A 26,913-nucleotide genomic window follows, 5' to 3' on the forward strand; every position below is an offset into this window, starting at 1 on the left:
AAATGCGTTTTGTTAAAAAATACTTTTTCACTTTTTTGGTCTTTTGGAAAATGTTGTTTGTGCTGTATTTAGACCCCTCTAACAAGAAATTTGTTTTGCATGCACACGTATAATAATTGCGGTTTTTATCCAACCGCAATCATTATTTGAACGTTGTTTTCAATTTAGACTTGTTTATATTTTTTCACTTGGGCTTGTCTTATATTTGCCTTCGTGTTTTTATGATCCGTTCATCCTATTTTGACTCCTCAAAGTTCAAGAGTCTATCCTAAATTGAGGTAAATTGTATGGCTTTCCAAATACCGTTTCGATTCCTAACATCACTGAAGAGACATGAATTGTCGAAATCCCGATATTGTGTACAAAAACCTTTGCACCTTTTGTTTGCGGTATACCATCTTTTCCGCATGTTTATTGTTTGCTGTTTAGTGTTAAATATAAAATTAAGATCCATTTATTACATCGGTGATCCGTTTATTTGGCAATCGCCAATATCAGTCAGCAGGGTTTAAGAACATTTGTTGTTCGACCTGTTGGTCAAATGCGTTTTGTTAAAAAATACTTTTTCACTTTTTTGGTCTTTTGGAAAATGTTGTTTGTGCTGAATTTAGACCCCTCTAACAAGAAATTTGTTTTGCATGCACACGTATAAAAATTGCGGTTTTTATCCAACGCAATCATAGGTTTGAATGTTGTTTTCAATTTAGACTTGTTTATATTTTTTCGCTTGGGCTTGTATTATATTTGCCTTCGGGTTTATATGATCCGTTCATCCTTTTTTTTTGACTCCTCAAAATTCAAGAGTCTATCCTAAATTGAGGTAAATTGTATGGCATTCCAAATACCGTTTCGATTCCTAACATCACTGAACAGACATTAATTGTCGAAATCCGGATATGGTGTACAAAAAACTTTGCACCTTTTGTTTGCGGTATACCATCTTTTCCGCAAGTTTATTGTTTTCTGTTTAGTGTTAAATTTAAAATTAAGATCCATTTATTACATCGGTGATCCGTTTATTTGGCAATCGCCAATGGCAGTCAGCAGGGTTTAAGAACATTTGTTGTTCGACCTGTTGGTCAAATGCGTTTTGTTAAAAAATACTTTTTCACTTTTTTGGTCTTTTGGAAAATGTTGTTTGTGTTGTATTTAGACCCCTCTAACAAGAAATTTGTTTTGCATGCACACGTATAAAAATTGCGGTTTTTATCCAACGCAATCATAGGTTTGAACGTTGTTTTCAATTTCGACTTGTTTATATTTTTTCGCTTGGGCTTGTATTATATTTGCCTCGGGTTTATATGATCCGTTCATCGTATTTTGACTCCTCAAAATTCAAGAGTCTATCCTAAATTGAGGTAAATTGTATGGCTTTCCAAATACCGTTTCGATTCCTAACATCACTTAAGAGACATTAATTGTGGAAATCCGGATATGGTGTACAAAAACCTTTGCACCTTTTGTTTGCGGTATACCATCTTTTCCGCATGTTTATTGTTTGCTGTTTAGTGTTAAAATGAAATTAGGATCCATTTATTACATCGGTGATCCGTTTATTTGGCAATCGCCAATGGCAGTCAGCAGGTTTTAAGAACATTTGTTGTTCGACCTGTTGGTCAAATGCGTTTTGTTAAAAAATACTTTTTCATTTTTGTGGTCTTTTGGAAAATGTTGTTTGTGCTGTATTTAGACCCCTCTAACAAGAAATTTGTTTTGCATGCACACGTATAAAAATTGCGGTTTTTATCCAACGCAATCATAGGTTTGAACGTTGTTTTCAATTTAGACTTGTTTATATTTATTCGCTTGGGCTTGTATTATATTTGCCTTCGGGTTAATATGATCCGTTCATCCTATTTTTACTCCTCAAAATTCAAGAGTCTATCCTAAATTGAGGTAAATTGTATGGCTTTCCAAATACCGTTTCGATTCCTAACATCACTGAACAGACATTAATTGTCGAAATCCGGATATGGTGTACAAAAACCTTTGCACCTTTTGTTTGCGGTATACCATCTTTTCCGCAAGTTTATTGTTTTCTGTTTAGTGTTAAATTTAAAATTAAGATCCATTTATTACATCGGTGATCCGTTTATTTGGCAATCGCCAATATCAGTCAGCAGGGTTTAAGAACATTTGTTGTTCGACCTGTTGGTCAAATGCGTTTTGTTAAAAAATACTTTTTCACTTTTTTGGTCTTTTGGAAAATGTTGTTTGTGCTGTACTTAGACCCCTCTAACAAGAAATTTGTTTTGCATGCACACGTATAAAAATTGCGGTTTTTATCCAACGCAATCATAGGTTTGAACGTTGTTTTCAATTTAGACTTGTTTATATATATATATAATAAGCAAGTCTTAAAGGGTACAACATCACCAAAAAAAAAAATCATGAACAAGTGTTAAATATTTCGGATAACTAATATCCTTCATCAGTAAGATGTCAAATGGTTCTTATCTTGACATGTGGTAGTCACACTATAATAGAATCTTGATCGTTATACAAAATATCACGAATCAATACGCTGGTAAATATTTTCAATATTGATGTTTGGAAGGAGGAATAAATTCCTTTAAACTGTAAGAGTCCTGTACTGAAGCCTGAGTTACTGGAAACAAGTGATGGTAGGGACTTATTCTATGTTTTTACAGATTTGCTCGGGAAAGTTTTTGGATAAGGAAGTTAAGGACAGTTTCCCCAGAGGGCATTAATGAAAAAACATAGAATGAGTCCCTACCATCACTTGTACAGTATTTTATATTGTAGTGTACTGTATCATAATTATATGATCCATCGCCCCGTAAGATTTATCGTTGGCTGTTATTCAGACATTTTATATATATATATATATATACATAACTACTCTACATATCAGCACAACCATGTTAAATCTGCAACTATGATTTGCGCAAGCAAATTTTTGTTCTTCCCTCGCCGGGATTCGAACTCATGCTATTGGGATATCGAGAGTTAGTGTTACCTTTCCTCGTCAGTAGAATCTAGAGTTGTAACACAGTACATGATATATTAGGCATGAAGATTGAATATATATATATCACTATTGTCAACTATTAGTTAACCGCCTTTGTGATCTCATGATTGCGTACTTGCCTTGAATGCGGGAGGTCGTGGATTCGATCCCCGTACGCGTCAAACCAAAGAATTTAAAATTGGTATTTGCTGTCTCTCCGCTGACCAAACGGTGTTAACATGTTAGAATGATGTGTGTCCTGGTAGGGTGTTATGCACTCATGTTGGTTTTGTGAACTAGCACGTTAAAAATCCGACTCAGCGTGTCGGTCTAGTACAAAGCAGGGTTCATATTCATGTCTCGTCTTAATATGCATTTAATTTGCCGGTGGAAGTTGAACAGCCAACTGTTGGTTACTTTGTGAACTTAAATTTTCCTTACATACATTTTCAAATATGTAAACATGAGATACGGGGTAGTTATTTGTTTTTAATGGTGGAAGATCTGTTCGAGTGTTTATGAATCATGGACGACTATGGACATTTATTTATTAAAACTTATATTACTGGTTATTATAATTTGCTGAAATCTTTAGCCTATCGTCAAAATTTTAAGTTTTTTGTTGTAAATATGTTTACATGATATGAACATTATTTCTAAGAACTGTGTTTCGGTTGATTCAAAACAGTTTTGTTGATGTTTTTTTTTTCTTCAAAAATGTGTGTCTTCATTTTTGTCAGTCTTCATTCTGTCATTCTTCCTTATTAGTTTTGGGAATGAAAAGATTTTACTGATTTGAACATATACGAAGCGGTTAATAATAACACGTCCTAAACAAAAATGGACGTGTAGCTTTCAAAATTTTCCACCCATTGATGATTTTATATTATTTTGGTTGATAGAAAAACCCTTAAGCTAAATATATAATAGATAAAGTTAATTCCTAACCGTTTGGTTCATGATTTTTTTTTTTAAATAGTTATATTATTCACATCTTTTAAAATCATGATAGCTTCAACCCTAAATCAATAGAATGATAAAATCTGAAAATTTTAGTACATAAATGATAGTTTTTATGTCACAGTGACGCCAAAAAAAATATGGCCATTCTAATCATAGAATTTGCTAAATTAAGTATGAGCCAAGTTCTTCACAAAAAAAAATAGTAAACTGATAGTACTGACAAATATTTCCGCTCAACAAATGGCCTTCATCAGAGTCAATGTCTCTATCAAATTTGATAGAGACGTTGACATTACGTTCGATAGAGACATTGACTTTACTTTTGATAAAGACATTGACATTAAATTCGATAGAGACATTGACATTACATTTGATAGAGACGTTGACATAACATTTGATAGAGACATTGACATTACATTTGATAGAGACATTGACATTACATTTGATGATGACATTGACATTACATTTGATGATGACATTGACATTACATTTGATAGAGACGTTGACATAACATTTGATAGAGACATTGACATTACATTTGATAGAAACATTGACATTACATTTGATAGAGACATTGACATTACATTTAATGAAGACATTGACATTACATGTGATAGAGACATTCACATGACATTTTTTAGAGACATCAACACTAAAGAAGGCGATTTGTTGAGCCGAAATATTTGTCTATACGATTTTATTACATCCTCTTCGTGTATGACTATCTTGCACATATCTTTAGACTACTATATTTTTTTCCGTATCTGTGCAATTATCGCCTATTATTCTAAACGGTCCGATACATATTAAATTTGCAGGTTCTATATATATAAGTCTGAAAATTAAACCCAACAGTGTTAGAATTAGATTTCTATGCTGACAAATTTTTGTCTACAGCACCAATCGATTAGTCTCATGTCCAGCGCTCTAGACCACTCGACCACATCCGCTATATAAAAATATAACTTCAATAGTCGTAGTGTTACCTTGTCACGTAAGGCGAATCTAGAGATAGACATAAAACATGTGTTTTAGGCGTGTGTAGATGTTATATTATTTTTTTATTACACAATGTATTTTTTATTTGTTAGCAATCTAACTCAACAATTTTTTATATACCGTATGGGATAATGATTCAATTCATTATACAGTCACTAGAAATAAGTATATCATACAAACAAGTTTAAGCAAGTGACAACCATACAATATATATGCCCACTAGATCTCAGTGTGTTTGAGATACAGGGTTAATACAAATATGTATATAAGTCTGAAAATTAAACCCAACAGTGTAAGAATTAGATTGTTATGCTGACAAACTTTTGTCCCTCATCGGGATTTATATCATATATATATATAGTTTTATACCTGACATGAATATTGATTTATCTAATTATTTTATAAAATACATTTTCAAAGCCCTTCTTAATCTACCTTAAATTGTAGGATATGCTGGGGGAGGAATGCACGACCAACCAGGTTCTGCAGCAGAGTATGTCTGTCTGCCACCAAATCCAGACTTTCAGAAGACAAGTGGTTATGATGGCGGACGAATGTATGGTGCAGAATTTCAAACTACCTTTTTGGTACACAGAATGAAGATGTACCATGTGCTGTCTGCAGAAAGACACGTTCAACTTCAATCCTTATGATACCTGGTAAAATCAAATGTTTTAACGGATGGAACATAGAATATAATGGATATCTTGGATCGGGGTACCATGGATTTGCATCCGCATCATCCTATGTTTGTGTTGACAGTCGTCCCGAATATCTGAATGCCGGGGTTAGAGATGACAATGGTAAATTATTCTATCCTGTATTGGCAAAATGTGGAGCCTTACAATGTCCTCCCTATATTAACAATTATCCACTTACGTGCGTTGTGTGTTCTAAATAGTGCAAGTACATGGAAGTGGAAATAAATGTTTACTGCAGCAATTTGGTTTTTCATGAGATTGCAAAAAAAATACTTATATGAGACTCTCAGTCAATAGTCTATAGTAAAATATCACTATTTCTTCTCCTTATTATCAATTTTTATACCAGTTGTTTTTAGAGCGCTCAAGAAATTGTAGTATACTGAAAAAAAATGAGTTAAGCAAAAACTGATTTTAATTCTACATAATATATTTAAAAAATTAATAATATTTTTTATACATAACAATAAATACATTATCATAACAAAGAAAATAAACCATACGGTGCATGTTTTACTCGACAAAAATCTTGATTATAAAATTATATAAAAGTTTTTTTTAAATAAAATTTATTTTGCTGAACAGTATAAAATGAAAGTTGTGTATATCAGTTCATTCATTCGTTTATCGTTCAAATAAAAATATTTCAATAAGCTGGTACAAAAATAAAGTGAGGTTGTAAAACTTTTTTGTGTGAGGATAGACAAAAGTTCAAGCAAGTATACTTTGTATTTGTTTAAATGCAATCAACAGATTTTTTTGGTAATATCGTACATGGCAATGTTTATGTTTTGTTGCCGTTGTTCGACAGAAGTCGCACTTTTTCTTTTTCCAATTCTAATCGTTCCTTTTCCACTTCAAGTCTTCTTTTGTCTACATCAAGCCTCTCAAGTTCTACCTCAAGAAGCTGCTTATGTGTTTCCTCGATTTTAGCTACAATATTCTGTTCAAGTCGACCAAGTGTTGAATTGATTTGTTTTCTTTCTTGATATATCTCTCCCATAGCCATATTGTCCATTTGTGATGTAACATAGTCGTCTCTAAATAATTCAAATGTATATACATGAGCCTAATTGGAAAAATTCTTCCATCTTGCAACAGGAAGGGCTACAGACCGAATATTGATAATTCATCAAATTTAATATTACTTTTGCCTCAAACAAAATGTTGTCGGTTTCAAATAAATTTATGAAGAGACCGCGTGAATCTTGTTAAAAGTGTTGCTTATGAGTTTGAATGTCTCTTTGGTATCTTTTGCCTTTCTTGTTTTATCCTGCTTTACAAATTACTTGCTGTTTTTATTATCTTGTTCATTTTTTTGGGGTTGTCTTGTTCGTAGTTGAAAGTAGGTTTTTAATGGTTTTTACTTTTACGTCATAAGGTCTTTGGATTTGTATATCTCGGATGATGACTGGGAGGGGAGCAGACGTGAAATTAGTTTAACCCAAAAACATCTTTGCCAGTGCCAAATTGGGCTATCTAGGCTATCTCGCAGTATTCGTTATTCGGCATACATATTAGGTAGTTCCTGTTATGTTTATGTTATGTGTACATGGTACTGTATTTTATACATTTTTATAAACCTATTATCTGTGTTTCTTTGATAAATGTTTTTTTTAGTTGCCACTTTGTATGATCGCCGTCGTTTTAGGTGATTAATGATGCAAAACCTTACAATTATACTAGTTTCTCATTTGAAAATAGTGTCTAACTACGTTTTCAATAATTTTGTATTCCTTTATTAAAGCTGATTGCAACGGACAACTTTTTTTCAATAACCTATGTCTAATATCATGTCATTTCAGTTTGAAAATGATAATATCTTTATAAAATAGAGATGTTGTATGGTTGTCAATGTGACAACTTTTCAACACTGTCCAAAAACGTGGATTTAAGCAAAAACATCCTGATTTATGACAAAGAATAAACGAAAAACATTGAACAGACAGCAACCAACGACAACCACTATAATACAGACTCCTGACTTTGGACAGGCGCATAAAGGATGTGGCGGGGTTGAACATCTTTATGAGTGCCCAACCCTCCTCTTCCCGAGATAATGGTGTAACCGTACAACATAAGTACAAATTGTAACACTATGATCGGTGCTAAGCACAAAACACAACTGACATCAAGACAAAAGACAAAAAGTACAGATTTAAACTGAAAGATGGTACATAGCAAATTACAACTTATAAATCAAATCATGTTCTCTACCGAATTCGACTTATTACCGGGTATGTCCTTACATGAGCAGCACGACGGTGACCCTTCCGGATCACCTGAGATCATCCCCGGTTTTGGTGGGGTTCGTGTTGCCCAGCCTTTAGTTTTCTATGTTGTGTTTTGTGTACTGTTGTTTGTCTTTTGTTCTTTTTTGCCATGGCGTTTTCAGTTTATTTTCTACTTTTTTCAAGTATTTGCCATTTCTTAATTGGCATTTCGCCTATTTCAATGCTTTTAATTTTTTTTCGAATTTGAACATTAGCATGGCGTTGAGGGGTAAACATTGCTTCTTTCACATACTATAAAAATATATATAAAAACGTATGCCTTCCTAAATACAATGTAATGCATCAATCTAGACAATCAGTATCCCCTTTAATGAGCAATCTCAGTGATTAATAGTAACCTAAATTGTAATTTTCCTAATTCTCATCCTTTCATCCTTTTTTAATTTGCTTTAATTACCAGAGTTCACTATTAAACAAACTTGTATACATTACCTCACGCTACTGATTATATCTGAGGCATGTTGTGCTTTGTGAGACAATTCTTCAATGTTTTGTTCATCTTCATTTTTTTTCTCTGTATCCTCATTACTTGAACATGTACTACTAACATCGCAGGTGGCCATTTTATTTTCCAGTCCATCTGAAAGTCGTTTTGATTTCTGGAGAAAAAAGAAGTTTTACATATTTATATATTTTTTCTTCACTTGTTGTAACCACGGTGTGAGGTATGAAAATAAGTGGAAAGGGTTAATAGAAATTTAACAAAATAACCAAATCAACGAAGAATAATAACGTAAAATCGGGGCAAATAAGAGTAACCTGCAACAGCTGCAGGTCACGTGTTTCTGGGGGAAAAACCTTCGTAAAGATTAAAAGTTTGGAAAACCCAAAAATTTAAACCATTTGCAAGCATAAAAACCAAAGGTCCTAAATAGAACGAATTAAAACGCAGTTACATAATTTTATGAACTGGAAATTCACAGACAAAATGTTTCATTCCATCATGCCAATACCAAGCACTAGCTACTTGGTTGAAGGTTATCTCGGTGAGTGATCCTGAACGGAGTGTCAAAACGTCTTTCGCTTGTGCATTTCAAGACAAATTCATTCGTTTCTTTCAGTATCGTTATTTAATGACAATATTTTATGAAAAATTGGATTCATTGGTGATGGTATATCTAGGCTCTTTCACAATGTTTTGTTAGAGGATCTTCCGATTTGCTTCTAGTCATAATAACAGGCTGTCGATATGCCAACACTAATAAAAGAATTATTATGAGCAACACGACGGGTGCCACATGTAGAACTGGATCTGTTAACCCTTCCAAAGCACCTGAGATCAACCACGGTTTTGGTAGGGTTCGACATTATAAATATACCGTGTCCCTTGTTTTCCATTCTTCCTAATATCTACAGTATGTAGAAGGAGCTTTCATGTTATATCTCCATTATGTGTACTACACATATTTTCTATTAACCGATTGCCAGAAGAACAAACACTTTATGATGATAAACAGGTATATATCAATGTTGTCCAAAATTATGACTTACTTTTTGAACCACAAAAAAAGAAATTAGGAAAACTAACTTATTATCATTGCATGCCACTGATTGCTTTAGATATGTTTAAACAACAAACAAGTATGAATGTATACGTAGGAAAACATGCAGTTTATATACATTGCAAAAATAAATAGCCGAAATATTTATTTTAACGCCTTATTCGTCAAGCGTTATTGGTTACATGATGGCACCGTTATAATGAATGTTGTTTTACGATTTTGAAGAAAAAACATTGCAGTGCACATGCCTAAGGTCTTCACGACCACCATTTTCACAACGAAGTCTATCCGAATACAAACAAGGATTGGAGTGTATGTTTCTACAAGTCAGGGCGTAGCAAAGGATCATCAGTGTTTTGGGATAACTCGGGACAGTTTCGTTTCTTTTGGCATGGTTTTGAGACATAAAGTGTTTAATCTAATTGAAATAAAATCAGATCTTTAATTCTTCTCCGTTTGATCTGTTTGTCGCAGCATGTAACACGTTGCGATAAACAAGTCTTACGTAGCAGAGTAATATCTGGTTTTGATAACATTTAAGTCATGTCTTAAGACACATAGCTGTCTCGTGCTGTTTCAAGACATTATAGTCCTGTATATGGTCTCTTAGCTTGATGATTCTTACCTCTTTACGCAGATTTTCTAACGAGTTTACTATAAATTCTTTCTGTTCATCTTGTGTAGCTTGTCTCAGTACTTTTTGACTGAAATGTTCTGCCAAAACAAAGTCTTCGACTTCACCTTGATGATGACAAAATCGAACAAAGCTCTTATACGCTTTAAGTTTGTAGCGGGTTGGAAGTTCTTGTTTCTCAAGTGCCATTTTGAAATGATGTTTAGCTTTTTCGGCGCGCGGTGATACCACTGTCATGTACGTTTCTGCAATGTCCAAATGAATGCTTGTTAAAGCTATCCAAGGATCCATTTCTAAAAGAATAGATTCCATTTCACCACAGTGGTCTAATGCTTGCTGTATGTAACGTTCTTTTTCAGCCGGAACTTGCTCAGATAGAACTAAATTACACATGCGCAATATATTCTGTATCATACACCTTTGATAAAGATCATAATTCTTACACATTTTCAAAACCCCAAAGTCAAAATACAGTTTTTCACTGCAAGACTTAATCATTTCATTCATAGTTTCGATTACTTCAAAAGTTATTTCTTTACTTTTCAGTCTGCGCATGAAATAATATATACCACCTCTTTTCGTCAAAATATATCTGACAGAATGAAGATTTGCGTTGATGTCCTGGATGTAGTCTTCAAGGTGTGCGGCAATGTTCAAAGCATAATGGTATTCATGCAAAGCTTCCCTGTGAATCAAATATTCAGGCGCATGTGTTTTGGAATCAGTTGAGCTGTCTTCTTTTTCATCTTTTGTCTCGTCAATAAATACCATGTTTTTACTATGGTTATACATTATCGTTGCGAATAACTCGGCAAGAAAAATTTCCTTAATATCTTCCAAAGGCAGGATTACTTTGCACTCTATGAGCTTCTGTAAACACTGTTTAGGAATTTGGTTCTTTGGAATATCTTCTTCGCTTAGTTTACCGTATTCCCTTAACAACCGAATATCTCTACAGCTTCTATATTTCATCAAAACAAATTTCTTTATCATGTCATCAGGAATTTCTCTTGCTGTTCGCGTCAGCGTTCGAAATAATTCTTTGGATGTTGATTTGATCTCATAATTGCCTCTTAGGAAATCTTCAACGCTTTTTAAATTCACATTACTTTCCTTTAATGCGTCGTATACTTTGAGTTCGTGAGGTATCAGTTTTAACAAAAACAGCTTGGCCTTTTTGAAGAAGTAATCGGCAGATACTTGAGTGTTTCCATATAAATGAAAAGTGACAGCAACGCTGCAACATAAGTAGCATTCAAAAAGTTTTGTTTCAAAGCATTTATCTCCGCCATTTTTCTCAAGACTCCTTAATAAACAACATGCGTGCTCAAGAAACTTTACATTTCGATTCATTGTTTCCGTAAGTCTCGCATCATTGTCAATATAATAACAAAAATGTTGCAATAAAAATAATCGCTCTTCTTGTCTTTTGCTCTCGGATTTCAGTTTGTCTAAGAACCAAACTGTAACGCTATGGATGGATATAATACGAGTGACTCCAGTTCCGCTAATGGCTGCCAGTGAATAGTCGTGTAAAGCAGCTAGCAGTGTATTAACATCGGTTTCTTTTGATGAGGAATCAGATTCTAGCAAGCTTTCGAATAATTGAATAGGAATAATGTTGTGATTTAAATAAGGTATGAATTGCAAAAGCTTTCTAGAACATTCTGGCAAATCTTTCTCTAGCTTTTCTAATGTTAGAATGTATGATGCATCAAATTTCTTACCCTCTGCCGAAATTTCATGTGCTTGTTTCTGCAGGTCCGACCAATTTCTGTTGTATTGACTAATGCTTGTTTTTGTAATTTTAATGTATGATGATGCTAAAGCCAAACATAGTGGTAAATAATCTAAGTTTTTCGCTAACTCTTTGATTTCGTTTATTTCTGTAGGTTCGTTAACATTATCGTTGAGTTTAAATAATTCTATTACCTCTTTTTCCGTCATTTTAGAAACTTCCATTCCGTATTCGTGCGTTAGCATTGGCGAATATCGATGTTGTGATGTGCCTATGACGTATATGTTTTTTGCAATAATGAAATATTCCATCATATCATGAACTTCCTGTGCAGATTTGGGTGATTCCATATCGTCCATTATAATCAAATGTTTATTATTTAAGTACTCATCTTCCGTTAATCTTTTATAAATACGATCAAACATCTTTTTGATACATTCACTTATATCAAATTCGTTGTATCTAATAACTTCGCGTAGGCCCAGCCGTAACATCAAATTTGCATAAGACAAATGTATTTCCCGAGTGGACTTGCAATGTACCCTCCATACTATAGATTGCTGATTTTTAAATCTAAATTTCTTAGCAAAGTAAAATGCATTTTGCGATTTCCCTGCACCAGATGGTCCTATAACAAAGCATAGATATATAAAGGCAACAGTAGTATACCGGTGTTCAAAAGTCATAAATCGATTGAGAGAAAACAAGTCCGGGTTACAAACTCATTACAAATTTATTACTTTTTGTTGGTTATGCGGAATATTTAACTATACCTTGGGTAACTTTGGCAACATATTTCAACATGAAAATACAAAATACTTTTGTTATTTTGTTTCTGACAAGTAGTCTTCTTATTTTTATATTATATGTAAGGCAAAGGAAACTTCAAATGCATAATTGTTAAAGAAGGTGCATGAATTTTAATAAAAGGAAGAAATATTGGCATTTTTAACAGCGCAAACACAGTTATCTTTTCTCTGATATTCATCATATCTTATGAAAATAACCCGTCGTGATGTTAAAAAAGTACTAAATACCAATGGTGGTGTATGATTTCCATTGAAATGAAGAAATAGTTGAACTCTTAATAATCACACACACAAAAATTAAATATCTTTGTCCTTAGATTACTCACATTTTATAAAATAAATTTAACTCATCCAAAGGCATTTAAAACGACTAATTGCAAATAAAAGTGTATTCATTTAAATAAAAAGAAGAAATATTGGCATTTTTAAACAATTCAAACAAAATTTTAATATCTGTATACTTATATCCATAGTATTCTATGAATAACAACTCATCCAGATCTAGATGTACAAAAATTACCAAAATCAAATGAACGATCTTGATTTTTATAAAAATTGAGAAATGTTTGCATTCATGATTAACACAAACAGCGTCGAACGCGATGAATCGATAAAATTAATTATGATAGTATATTATGGCGAACCTTTGACAAGAACTGCTCCTTTTCTGGTAATAATATCCTCCAGTCTTCGCACATTTTCAGTCTCAACAAAGTTCTGAACTATGGTCATTGAATGAGTGGCATAATTTCTTGCAACACCATCATACTCTTGATAGAAAACATCTTTATAAACATTTAAACATTACAACGTTGGTAGTAAACTTCTAGCACATGGCCTCCGGTATTTGAGATTTCAAATTCTTAAATTTTGCAAATTCAACTGTCTCAATGCATAATCTAAATCAAAACATATTTCATATTTCATATATACGGCCCGACTATACATCATATGCCTAGGCTTATGTATTAAATTTGTTTGAAGCAATTTTAGTAGAATTGAAGTATATTCATACTTTTATTAAACATGTTCTATAATTTTATTAGCAAAAAAACTCCCGTGTAAATGCATTTTCATACAATAATATTTGTATTAACGTCATTGAAATTAATTTGGGAGAACTATAGCAAAAACATCCCTTTGCCATTCTTTACAGACCAATAGGGCGTAACCTTAGATTAATATTTGACCTTGAAAATCTGATCTTGGGGGTGAAGGATACTAAATTGATACAGATTGGAAAAGCGGTACAGTCTGTGTAACATTTTTAACGGTACCAATTTTACTGCACCAGGTATGCATTTCAACAATTAATATCTTTTCAATGATGCTCGAGGCCAAAATATTCGAAATTAATAAAAAAAAATCCGAAAAAAGGACTAAGTAATCGGCTAAGGATGTTGACCAAATTTTGACATGGACTTTTGATTTTAGCTGAATTAGACAGTGAAAACTGACAGCTCTATATATCTTTTTGCGATACTTTGTACCAAATTGACGAACGGAATCGCTCCTTTTCCAAACACACAAAACAGACAAACAAATACACACTTAAATGGACAACATCGTTACTATATACTAGTACCCTTTCGGATCTTTTCATCATTTGAAAATAAAAGCAGATATTACTAAATGTGAATTCGACTATAATATTGCTCTACAATTTACCTACCCTATTTCAATGCTGGTTCTCTCCCTTGCAACATACGGGTGTATGGGTCACCCTTGGTGTCAGAGCCAAACAGATAAGGGACAGGTAACCAGTCTAACCCCATCTCTTACATATTTCCCTCCCAAAAAAGGAAGCTATTTATAGTATATATTAAAATTGTGTAAGATTAGAAACCTACCATCCAAATTCGGGATTCTAGGAATACAATCGTTATACTGTCGTACAATTGTAGCTAATGAAGACACTTTGGCATCAGTTAACAGTTTTTCTAGTTTAGTAACATCACTTCTTGTGAAATATTCACGTTTCTCTAAAATTATTACGAGATCCTTTCCGTCTTTAATTTTCTCTAAGATTGCAGTTCCTATTTTTTGGCGAAGCAAAAATTTTATTTCTTTTAATTCATCTGAAACCATAAAAATTGTATGTATATAAAAAAAGAGTATTAACAAAAATACCTAACTCGAAGGTAAATTAAAAAAGGAATTCCATAAAACCTGACAAATCCAAATATTGTAATATTGACATGAAGATTCGTGGAAGTGTTCATTTTGGCTATTTTATATGTCCTTTTTGGTTATAAAGCTCTTGAACTGTTTCAAATATTTGGCTTTGAGCGTTCCTGATGAAGGTAAATCCAGAAAAGCGCTTTGGACGCATGAGATTTGTAAAGTGTTGTTTTAAATTTTTATGATATAAAATGAAGTGTTCCTTGAGTTGATAGATATTTGTTCAACACAAAATAATGGAGGGTATGTTTTTCGATAAAACGACCACGTAATTTTCTTTTTTCACACCAGTTGTTTCCAAAAAAAAGAACTATGGAGCAACCAAAGACTATATAGAGAGATCACCCCAGTTTTTGTTGGGGTTCGTGTTGCTCAGTCTTAAGTTTTCTTTGTTGTGTTTTGAATGCTGTTGTTTGTCTGTTTGTCTGTTTTTACGCAATGGCGTTGTCAGTTTATTTTCGACTTATGAGTTTGACTGTCCCGTTGATATCTTTCGCCTCTCTTGCAGCTCGTTACAATGAAGAAAAAATTATCTGCACCAAGTCATTACTACATATTGTAGTCAAAATAACCATGTTATAATATTATTCCAATTCCTTTTAAATTTGTAATGTCATAAGTATATATATCAATGTTCTTTTATATTTTATCACTTTTGTACATCACTTTTTTTCATTTTTTGAATATATAAATCTGGAAAAATAGCCTCACTCTAACATTGAGACATACATCGAATATAAAGCCCGTGAAGTTTGAGAATGCACTTGCACGCAAAGTTTTTTAACTAGTTATATTTAATAAAAGAGTACCTGTTGTTAGCTCCAGTGCCACTCTATGACACATACTGTCGTAGTCTATATGAAGTTTGGCATCAACTTCACTGTGTTTCTCCATATTTGTTGACCCTGATCAATTGTTGCTGCTACTGCTACCTAGGTATCAAAAAACATTTAATCAAATAAATAGAAAATTGGAAGTTAAAAAAGCTCTCACTTGACAACTGTTGGCAAACATGGTATGATGTTACATATATATCAAATACTAGTAATGGCATTTTCGTTTTTGATACCGACTTTATCAGCAAGAATATCAATAAAGCGAGCAAACTGCACCCATTGGCAGAAAGCGCTAACATATACTAAAAGTTAATAAACATTATGTAACTAGAAAGTGTTTTCCTGAATTTATTTTGAAATATACACCACCATGTACATATATTATTAGTTACACATTATTATAGTGACATATGCACTTGACAAACGAAAGATGTATATTTTATATACACAAGTAAGCCATGTAGTGTAGAGCGCTTGACAGAGTACAGACGATGTTGTCGCGATGACACAGAAGCATGTCATATATTTTAAATCCCGCTGAGGGACGATTAAAACTGTGCTACCGGAAAGCATAACATTGTTGGGCTAAATTTGAAACGAAGTTAATATATACATATAAAGTTAAAGAGATGTGGTATGATTGCCAAAGAGACAACTATCCCACAGAGTTCAAATGATGTGGATAAAAGCAATTAAAAGGTCACCGTAGTGTCTTCAACTATGAGAAAACCCTATATGTTTTGGGTTACAATAATTCATATTTTGTGAAAACCACACTGAATCTACCAGAAAATATACTGAAGATGATATTATCAAAATGCTGGACTTTTTGATCGACAATATATTTGTTGAGTTTGGAGGATTTATATTTCAACAGACAGTCGGTATTCCAATGGGAACTAATTGTGCACCCCTACTGGCCGATTTGTTTTTGTACTCGTATGAAGCAGAATTCATTCAGAACCTTCTAAAAGACAAAAGAAAAAGCACCTTGCGAAATTCTTTGATTTTACTTTCCGATATATTGATGATGTTCTATCATTGAATAACCCATCTTTCAGCCAATACTTACAACTCATATATCCCAGTGAACTTGAAATTAAGGATACTACTGATACTAGAAGGACTGCTTCATACCTTGATATTTTCCTCAATGTTGACACAGATGGACGACTTCACACGAAAATCTATGATAAACGGGACGATTTCAACTTCCCAATTATCAATTTCCCATTTCTCAGCAGTAACATACCCTCTGCCCCTTCGTATGGTATTTACATATCTCAATTGATACGTTATTCTCGTGCTTGTTCACACTATACGGACTTCATATACAGGAGTGTGCTCCTTACACAGAAACTGCTCCAACAAAGTTATGAGGAGGACAGATTAAATATGACACTCCGTAAATTTTACGGACACCATCACGAATTGGTTAGTCCATACGATGTGTCTTTGTCCAAACTAACTAAGGACATTTTTACCACGTGTTAGATTGTGGTTTGTCATTACGTCGTCTGATCTTTTAATTACCGAACGTGACTTATTCCCGATTGTGACTGTTTTGCTGAGTGTGAAACCGCATTGCTATAAGACGTGTCACAGCACCTTTCTATCCCAAATTCACTTTGTGCGTTGATGCTTTGGCTAACTCGGCTGTGTATTTTTATATGTTGGATTAAGTTGTTTTATGTAATGTATCCGTTTTTATTCTGTAGTTAGTCCCCACTTCGATTTTATCATGTATATCTATTATATAGTCATTTTATAAAATTTACTGTTTGCAAAATTATAAATTATTCTAAATAATAAGGATGTTCTTGTCCCAGGCAGAAAACCCTAGCCGTGTTGGGCGCAGCTTTTTGGAAGTTTTGGTCCTCGGTGCTCTTCGGCTTTGTACTTGTTTTGGCTTTCAAGCTTTTTTCATCTGAGCGTCACTGGATGGTCTTTTGTGGACGAGACGCACGTCTAGCGTACTGAATTTTAAGCCTAGTTCCTTTTGTTAGCTATTATTCGTGTGTTTCTTTGTCCTATATGTTCTCCCATTTATTTGCATTGTGGTCCTGTCATGTGATGTCGTCGTTTTGGTGTTGTGTTTGACGTTGCCATTAAAGCGGGAGGTTTGGCATGCCACAAAACCAGGTTCAACCGACCATTTTTTTTCTTAAAATGTCCTGTACCAAGTTAGGAAAGTGGCCATTATTATATTATAGTTCGTTTCTGTGTGTGTTACATTTTAAAGTTGTGTTTTTGTTGTGTCGTTGTTCTCCTCTTATTTTTGATGCGTTTCCCTCAGTTTTAGTTTGTAACCCGGATTTGTTTTTATCTCTATCGATTTATGAGTTTCGAACAGCGGTATACTACTGTTGCCTTTATCTATACCTATACTTAGCTACTAGTATAAAAGGCCTCCGACAGGTAAAATTGTGAAACAATTTAAACGAGAAAACAGTTATTTTAAAGCACTCTAATTGCTTACATATACCATATTTTTTAAGTTTCGTACCTGATTTTAGGTCATGATATGTACATATGTGAGTAATCATGATAGAAAGAAAGATGGCGTAAGGAGTGAACTTTTATTTGCAAATTGTTGCATTTCTACAACTCTTCAGTTATCACTCAAAACTGCAATTTCATACAATAAAAGGAGCAACAATGATGTCAATCCCAAATTCAAATTATTATAAGCTCCTGAATGCATGTTTATTCTCCATTTTATTTACTGAGCTTGTTCGAAAGGCTTTTTCCTTTCCCCATGCCAATTTTTCGAGTTACAGTTCGTATTCATCTCTACAAACTGATCAAAAGGTGAATTGTTGTTAGCCCATTGCAAGTGAAAGGTTGTTAGTATGAAGCAAGTGCAGTTGTATAACAAGTATTGTAACCATCCAATACATGTAGCATTGATTGGCTTTCTTTGTCATAGCGAAACCGTCTGTCTTACTCACAAGATATTCAACTGTTTTTCATTATTTTTCCAGACACTTTTTTAGATTATTATAGTGTGGCATCATCTTTACTGAAATTTGTTGTCAAAATGAACGTTTTTAAAGAATATAGACCATAAAAAATAAAGTCTAGGGTACGGCAACTTGCTCATGTTGACAAATTTACTGTATGGCAACTTGTTTTCAACTGTATGGCAACTTGCTAATTTCAAAATATTTATTTGCCGTCTTTTTAAAGAAAATAAAGTATTAGGTTCAAATATCTATTTATGCATTTGATAAAAATACAATTCGCTTGACACCATTTAAGATGTATACACAATATAAGGCTTGAACACAGTCCTATTACATCTTTTACATACCTGATGTATACAATATGAATACGGCATATACAAAAGCTGGCAAATGTTGTAACTTTCGGAAAGGCATGTCACTGTTTTACTGACCTGTTGTTCTGCCCTGACGTAGCGTTAAATGTTACCAATGTCCGTCCGACCCGTCTCTCCCGTCTGTCCAGAAAGTCCCAATAATTGGTTTCCGTTTTCTAACTTTAGTATGCCTTAACCAAATGTTTTAAAACTTTCACGAAATTCTTATCACCACAAAACACAGATCAAGTTATAAATTGGGTAGCGTCACTGTTAGCATTCTTGAGTTATGCCCTTTTATAAATGAAAAAAAGCTAAAGCTATCGTTTCTGTTCTCAAACTTTAGATTGCCTCAACCAAATGCATGTTTTAACCATACAACATTAGTCAGCATTTGCATATAAGTGATGAACATTTTGGGGATGGGTTGTGGGTGAAGGGAAGGAAGGAGGTGATGGCAGAAAAAAATTTCCGCATTGAATATTTAGAACCATTGAGTGAATGAATTCTCTTTCAACTTTCAGATAAAATGAAATATAAATGAATTATCATTCTCTGCAAAAAAAAAGTTGTATTGCTACACCACGGCACCATGTTAAGGGATGTTTGAGTGCTCACAAACATGTTTAAGCCCGCCTCAATATATATATGTGTCTGTCCCTGGTCAGGAACATGTAATATAGCGACTGTCGTAAGTTGCTGCCTTACATATTTGTTTATGATTTTGTCATTAATCAGGCAATTTTGATACGGTATGGGTTTTGTTCATTGTGAAGTGTATAGTTACCAATAGTTGGTCAAATCTATTTCATTTGGACTTTGTTTGAAAGTCCTCTCAGTGAAAACCATTCCACGTCTCCTTTTTCAATTAATGTTATTGTCTTATTTGTAAAAGGCAGATACAGCCAATATATTAGAATAAAGAACATTAATTTTCTAAAAAAAAACTTCATCTCTATAAAGTAAGAAATGAACAAGCTCGGTGGCTAACACTGTTTAAATTTAAAAAAAAATATTAACCATAGATTAATCATTTTTGGAAAGAATGAAAGAAGAATCCGATACAAGGGATACAAATCCGGCTGTGGCTACGGCATAAACTATTTATATAAACTTTCTACTTGAGAATATAGATGACCTTGTATGAAGTTTTTTTTTGGTTGTCATCTTAATATTATATACTTATTAATACAATTCACAAAAGCTAGCACCTTCGACTTGTAAGTTTAAAGAATTATAATGAAATAACATCTGATAAGGACAGGTCTAAATATTTTTGAATCCTGATGGTGCATACTCATAAATTCTTTTGGAAAAATCCACGTAAATTTAAATGTTGATTTGATAGCGTTCATTTATTTATTTGCCCTCGTAAACAGTTTTGTTAAATTACCGAAATCGGTAAATTTCTTATCGTGAACGAATAAGTCGGGTACACCTTTTTACATTCAGACGTGCTTAAGTTGCACTTTTTTCTTCGTATTAAGAAAAATGATTTTAATTTTAGCATCTATCTAAAGATTAGATTATTTACACACACACACAAAAATAGGGCTTACTGTTGATTTTGAAACTTTATGAATTCACATTTATATTCAACCAAACAGATAGGCCGAGATCCATACCTTTATAAGTTTCAAAACAGAGAAGGTGTGTTTGAAAATAAATAATCACGTACTGCTATATCTTTTAAGGCAAATACCAGTCTTACTTGTATTAATTATATGATTTTAAAATTGGCACAATATCACATTAAAATTTACTGAGAAATATTATACATAGTAATCATGAAAATGTACTACTGTAACAATGAAAATTCGGACGAATACACTCCTTTTCACTACCCCTCCATCTACTCATTTAAGTTTAGGCCAAACAGCCTTTAAACAGTCTTTTATTATTTTTTCCCTGTAAATAAAAAGATTGATTGAATTTACTTAAACTAAAAAAAAAACAATCTTATTTTCAATAAGAAACAAGAAAATTAATTCGAAACACAATTCATGATTTATTTCTCCTAATTTTTTAAATGAAAACAAAGTATTTTCTTCACTTTTCTTTTAACAAATTATTCATTTCAGAAATTTAAAAAATAAACAATAAACAATGTTGAAGACCGTACCTTGACCTATAATGGTTTACTTTTATAAATTGTGACTTGGATGGAGAGTTGTCTCATACCACATCACCCTATATCTATTTAACCCAGCACATTCGTTATGTGTCTGTCCGAAGCCACGAGCCTGTAGTTTGAAGGTTGTCGTTGGTTCATCTCTATCATATTTGTTATTTTTCGTTAATTGTTTTGTTATGAGTTAGGCCGTTAGTTTTCTTGTTGAATCCTTCCACAATTTTCATGTCGGGGCTTTTTATAGCCGACTGTAAGGTACAATTTTTCGTTGTTGAAGGCCAAACGATAGCATATAAATGCTTACATACACTTTATTTGACCCTGGTGGATAGTTATCTTATTTGCAATCATACAACATCTCCACTGTTTATATTTAAAAAAAAAACAACAGCGCCTACAAAAGATGAATGGTCGGTTTTTTTTTATTGAACTTAAAGAATTTCACCATGACAACAAATAAGACAACAGTCGTTAGTATTATAACGATATATGAACGTATTTAGATGATATGGTTGAAAAAAAACCTTTTTGTCTTTAAAAACACAAAGTCAAATAGAGGTACGCAACGACGACTTATGAACGAAATTAACGGCATGTATTTTATAATATTTGATAAGTAGTTTATTTTGTATATTTGTAAGCCGGTAAAGCTTTGATACAGCCAAAATTTCGTCACTTGATATTAGCTAGGCAGTGATTAATTTCATCTTTAAATTACAATATATTGCAAGACGCCGTACAGACAAAAGTTGTTATTTTGCAATTCGCCGTACAACGTCCTGCAATTCGCCGTTCAATAAACAAACAATGTTTTGGTCCATATTCTTTAAAAACATCTTTATGACAACAGATTTCAGTCAATATGATGTCACACTATCATAATCTAAAAACATGTCTGGAAAAATAATGAAAAACAGTTGAATATCTTGCCAATGGGGCGACTGAGGACAATCGACCTCGAAATTTTCAGGTACTAAGTGGCAAGATTTGGAGTATAACACAAAATATGGTCTTAATTTTGTACTTATCGGTCTAATAATTTAAAGAATTATATATCAGAAAATCATTTCTTAAGCGGTACCCTCGTCAAATAAGTAGAAATGCTTTAAATTGAAGGAATTCTTACCTTGTTTACCTTTTTTTCCATTTCTCTCCGCTTCGTTAGTACCCAATTTCCGGTGCCGATGATACACAGTGAATACAAAGGTAACAAAGAAACAGGCCGGTAACAACCGTTGCCGGATAGTTTTTCTGCACGAGTAGTCAGGTGAAGGTCCGAGGCGATATACGAGGACCTTGACCTGACTACAAGTGCAGAAGAACTATACGGCAACGGTTGTTACCGGCCTGTTTTTTTGTTACCTTTGTTTTGTATCCGACTTGTACGACGTTTCAAGAAAGAAGTAGAAGAGGTAGCAAAATTAAACAGATTAGAAACTTAAATGGCCATATACCAGTTAATGTAAGTTACAGTTTAAACAAACTTTTTTTTCACTTCCCTTCAGCCGAAAGTTTTTTCCAAGAAATTCAAGAATATAATAATTTTATAAAAAAGAACCATGTCAAGTAAAAGATGAATGTCGTACTACACATTTGAGAATTTTTAAAATGCAACTTCGCAAGTAAGTAATAAATGAAAAAGGTTTCAGAGGTAAGCAAGCTAACATTTGATTTTTATTGGGGGAAAAACGGGAAAAAAGGGGGGGGGTTAAAATAAATTTAAAATAAACAGGCTTGATCCTTTTTTTTGTTGAAAAAATGCAGGATGTGCCATTCCATCCCCAATTCCCCCTTAAATAAATAATAAAAATCGTACGTTTTCTCCCAAATATATGAATTCAATAACAATATAAATGTATCAAAAGAATGAATTTCCTAGCTATTTCATTAGTGAATGAAATGTTATGAAAAAAATGGATTTTGTCTTGTTATAAGATATATATAGGCATATATTTTGGAATTTTTTAATTTTTTTTTTCATGCTTATAGGTTTGTATGTCTCTGATAGTGTTGATCAGGATTAAACACGTGTCACAATATGATCCAATTGCAGCTTACCGTCCAAAATTGGTGACATAAGTTGAATGATTTTCTTCAAGATTTTTTGCCTATTTGAACATGTATTACACGGACATTTTTTATTTATAGGATCAATCGTGCATTGGTGAGTTGATAGGGATTTTATCTTTTGATTAGATTTTATTTTTTTTATATATAGTTCCTGTGTTTTTTATTGAAATATAAACGTCGGTACCAGCATTTCTTCACTTTCAGTATTGTCCAGAATACTATTCATGTCCATATATTGAAAAAAAAATACATTTACGGACCGACCATTTAGCTTCAAAAGGGGGGTATGTTTTTTTCTCAGTAAGAAAATTATTTGGTTTTTCAACGCTATCACCCAAATATTTTTTTTCGAAATTAGCACTATTATATACGGTCTTCGTAAAATCAGGAATCAGAACATTATTTTGTCATCTGCTTGACCACAATATATTTTTTCTCATAAAATTGGGGATCAGAATATTTTTTTAGGAAAAAACCATAACCCCCCCTTTGAAGTTAAATGGTCAATCCTTTAGTGTACTGATATGAATAGTAATATACTGGAATTGTTTGAAAAAAAAATATAGTTATTGATGTCAACGTAAATATTTTAATAAAAAAGACATGAAATATGTCGGTGAAACAAAAAGTTCAAATCAAATTGAAATTTAAAGTGCCCATGAACTCATTGATCATGCACGAGTGATTCTATTCATAAAAAGTGTCCGTGTAACAACTAAAAAGTGTGCGTGTATCATCTAAAAAGTGTCCGTGTAACACCCGTTAATGTACTGTTTTTCTATAGCTCTGCTGGGGGCAAAGTCGTACAAGTTGACACGCCTTTTGCAAGACCATGCATGAATATACGGAAAAGATTTGATAATGGGTTTAAAGTGAAAGAAATTTTATTTTAAAGTATGTATTTATTTCTTCGTCGATGACTAGTTCAAAACTGTTATCCACTTTCCCAGTGAATAAATGATAACAATAAGTCTGTTCTCGTCCACCATTTTTTTTCTCAATGATTTGGGTTTGATCCATTGTACTGTTACCTGTCGTTGTTCTCGTCCTTGCTATTTGTACTTTGGAGGATTGTAAAAATTGAAGACTTTGGTGCGACATTATTTCAAAAGGTCTTTAACAAACATAATTTTCTAATTTGCATGCATTTGTGTTATATTTGTTTATTTTAATATTTATGTTCAATTTTTATACGACTGCAAAATAATTTTGCGGTCGTATATTGGTATGACGTTGGCGTCGTCGTCGTCGTAGTCCGAAGACACATTGGTTTTCGCACTCTAACTTTAGTTTAAGTGAATGGAACTTTATGAAATTTTACCATAAGGTTTAATACCACAAAAGGAAGGTGGGGATTGATTTTGGGGGTTATGGTACCAACAGTTAAGGAATTAGGGGCCAAAAAGGGGCCAAAAATAAGCATCCAGACAACACTTGTGTGTTAATGTATGGATCTCTCTGACATTGTACCACAAGGTTCCATATCACAAAGGGAATGCTGGGATTGATTTTGGGGGTAATTGCCTCCAAATTTTAGGAATTAGGGGCCAAAAAGGGGCAAAAAACAAGCATTTTTCTAGTTTCATGACAATAACTTGTGTGTAAGTGTTTGGATCTCTCTGACATTGTACCACAAGGTTCCATATCACAAAGGGAATGCTGGGATTGATTTTGGGGGTAATTGCCTCCAAATTTTAGGAATTAGGGGCAAAAAAGGGGCAAAAAACAAGCAGTTTTCTAGTTTCATGACAATAACTTGTGTGTAAGTGTATGGATCTTTTTGAAATTGTACTACAAGGTTCCATATCACAAAGGGAAAGCTGGAATTGAGTTTGGGGGTAATTTCCCAAAACGTTTAGGAAAAAGGGCCAAAAATAAGCCTTTTCTAGTTTCCAGACAATAACTTGTGTTCAAGTGTATGGATCTCTCTGAAATTGTACTGCAAGGTACCATACCACAAAGGGAAGGCTGGGATTGAGTTTGGGGGTGATGAATCATAAGGGGGTTCAAAAAATTGGGGGGGGGGGGGATTTTTTTCCCCTTTTTTTTCTTTAAAATTTTCCATTTTAAATTGGTTAATTCTGATTTATATATAAAAGCAAATAATAATGATATGGTTTGAATAGGTAAATTAAAAAAATTTAAGTTCTTAGACCACATTCATTCTGTGTCAGAAACCTATGCTGTGTCAAATATTTAATTACAATCCAAATTCAGTGCTGTATCAAGCTTCAATGTTGTGTCCATACTTGCCCCAACTGTTCAGGGTTCGACCTCTGCGGTCGTATCAAGCTGCGCCCAAGCCATTTTATTACAATTAATTTCCGACTTTCCTGCCCTCAACACTTCAATATTCAATAAAAGATTCGATATCTTCTACTTTTTTTGTTTGTTGTTGATAATTAGGAAGAACTTTCAAAATCTTGCACTGTTATAATTTTGTTCTTTTAATTCTACGCGGTAATACCGGATAAGATTAATTCGGTTTATCGGGAATTTTTAAATGTTTTCCATTTTCTATTTTTAGATAGTACCCACAAATATTTATTTTAAAGTTTCTTCTCCATATATTTATATACATGACAAAATGGTCTGTCTAAAAGGATAACATATTCTAATATTTACAGTATTAATTATAGTTATTGTAATTATCAAGTTTCTGTAAAATTATTTGTCAGCAGCCATGTTTTATTTTTTGTATATATTATTTTAATTACAATCCACAGAATGCAATCACTAAAATCATTTTGAAAGGTATATTATTACTGTTTACATAACGGAACACATTTAAATTAAAAACTAGCCAACCCCGTCATAGCAAAACAAAATAATTACTTGAAAATGAACATACCTTATATGCACAGGCGTTGTATATTTTTTTCACGTTTATGTTTCCACAGCAATTCACACAACAGAACATTTGCAAAACAAAATCTTACTGTTATACAGCATTGATAATAACAAAGTTTGTTATATCCGCCAATGTTTTCTTTTCAGAACAAGTCTCAGATTTATCTATTATCCTAAATGATTAACTATAATGAATGTCTTCCCATACCGTATGTTCTAAAATTACTATGTTGGAACAAATTTCACAGAAAATATTGATGAGATAATATACATGTACGAAGTAATATTGAATTAAATCGGAACATGTCCCACATCCTCTTCCCTGTTCATGATCCTTATAACCACATATATTATAAAACATATTTATATATCAGTGTAAACGACTTTTATGCTTGATTGGTCATGAATGAAGCTATATATAAAAATCTTTAGAATGTTTTTAAACGGTTATTTTTAATGCTTGAGTGTGGTATCAAAAGATCAATTCTGGTGACAAAATGATAATCTCCCTTTCTTATTTGACTTTTAAATGTTCGACACCCCTTTCCCCCTGTAACACGTTATTCATTGTATGAGGACAAGAACTCAAATGGAGAAAAACAATTTAAAAAGTGCTGATAATGAATAAAAGAAATCAGTGACGAACTCGAGATTTTTATAAAAAGGGGGACTAAGAGGCCATGCGGAATTGGCTAGTCAAATCAAGAAAAATATGATACAACACAAATATTAGTTCATAAAGGGAGGCCTAGACACACGTGGTATTATATACTAGTCAACAAAAGTAACGATACACAAGTTTGAACTCCAATTTATCATAAAATATAATAAATAGGAAAAACTGTTAAATAATCCAATAAAAAACATTCATTTGCAAAGCAAATGCATACGATTAAAGGAATCTGACCAAATTGG

General features: G+C 33.0%; 1 protein-coding gene across 2 annotated transcripts; it reads right to left on the bottom strand.

The window, feature by feature from the left end:
- Positions 1-6,031: 6,031 nt before the first annotated feature.
- On the bottom strand, positions 6,032-26,373 carry LOC127716077 (uncharacterized). Of its 2 annotated transcripts, none has more exons than XM_052222161.1 (7): positions 26,000-26,373; positions 15,602-15,720; positions 14,462-14,689; positions 13,256-13,381; positions 10,056-12,430; positions 8,361-8,527; positions 6,032-6,674 (listed from the first exon to the last, which is right to left on the bottom strand). In XM_052222161.1, the coding sequence occupies exons 2-7, from the start codon at positions 15,684-15,686 to the stop codon at positions 6,419-6,421; spliced, it is 3,237 nt and encodes a 1,078-aa protein (XP_052078121.1). In that variant the 5' UTR covers positions 15,687-15,720; positions 26,000-26,373; the 3' UTR covers positions 6,032-6,418. The 2 variants fall into 2 exon arrangements, with proteins under 2 accessions (XP_052078121.1, XP_052078120.1); XM_052222160.1 differs by having other exon boundaries at positions 15,602-15,724.
- Positions 26,374-26,913: the final 540 nt, after the last annotated feature.

Source organism: Mytilus californianus, unplaced genomic scaffold, assembly GCF_021869535.1.
Source record: "Mytilus californianus isolate M0D057914Y unplaced genomic scaffold, xbMytCali1.0.p SCAF_9, whole genome shotgun sequence".
NCBI lineage: Eukaryota > Metazoa > Mollusca > Bivalvia > Mytilida > Mytilidae > Mytilus > Mytilus californianus.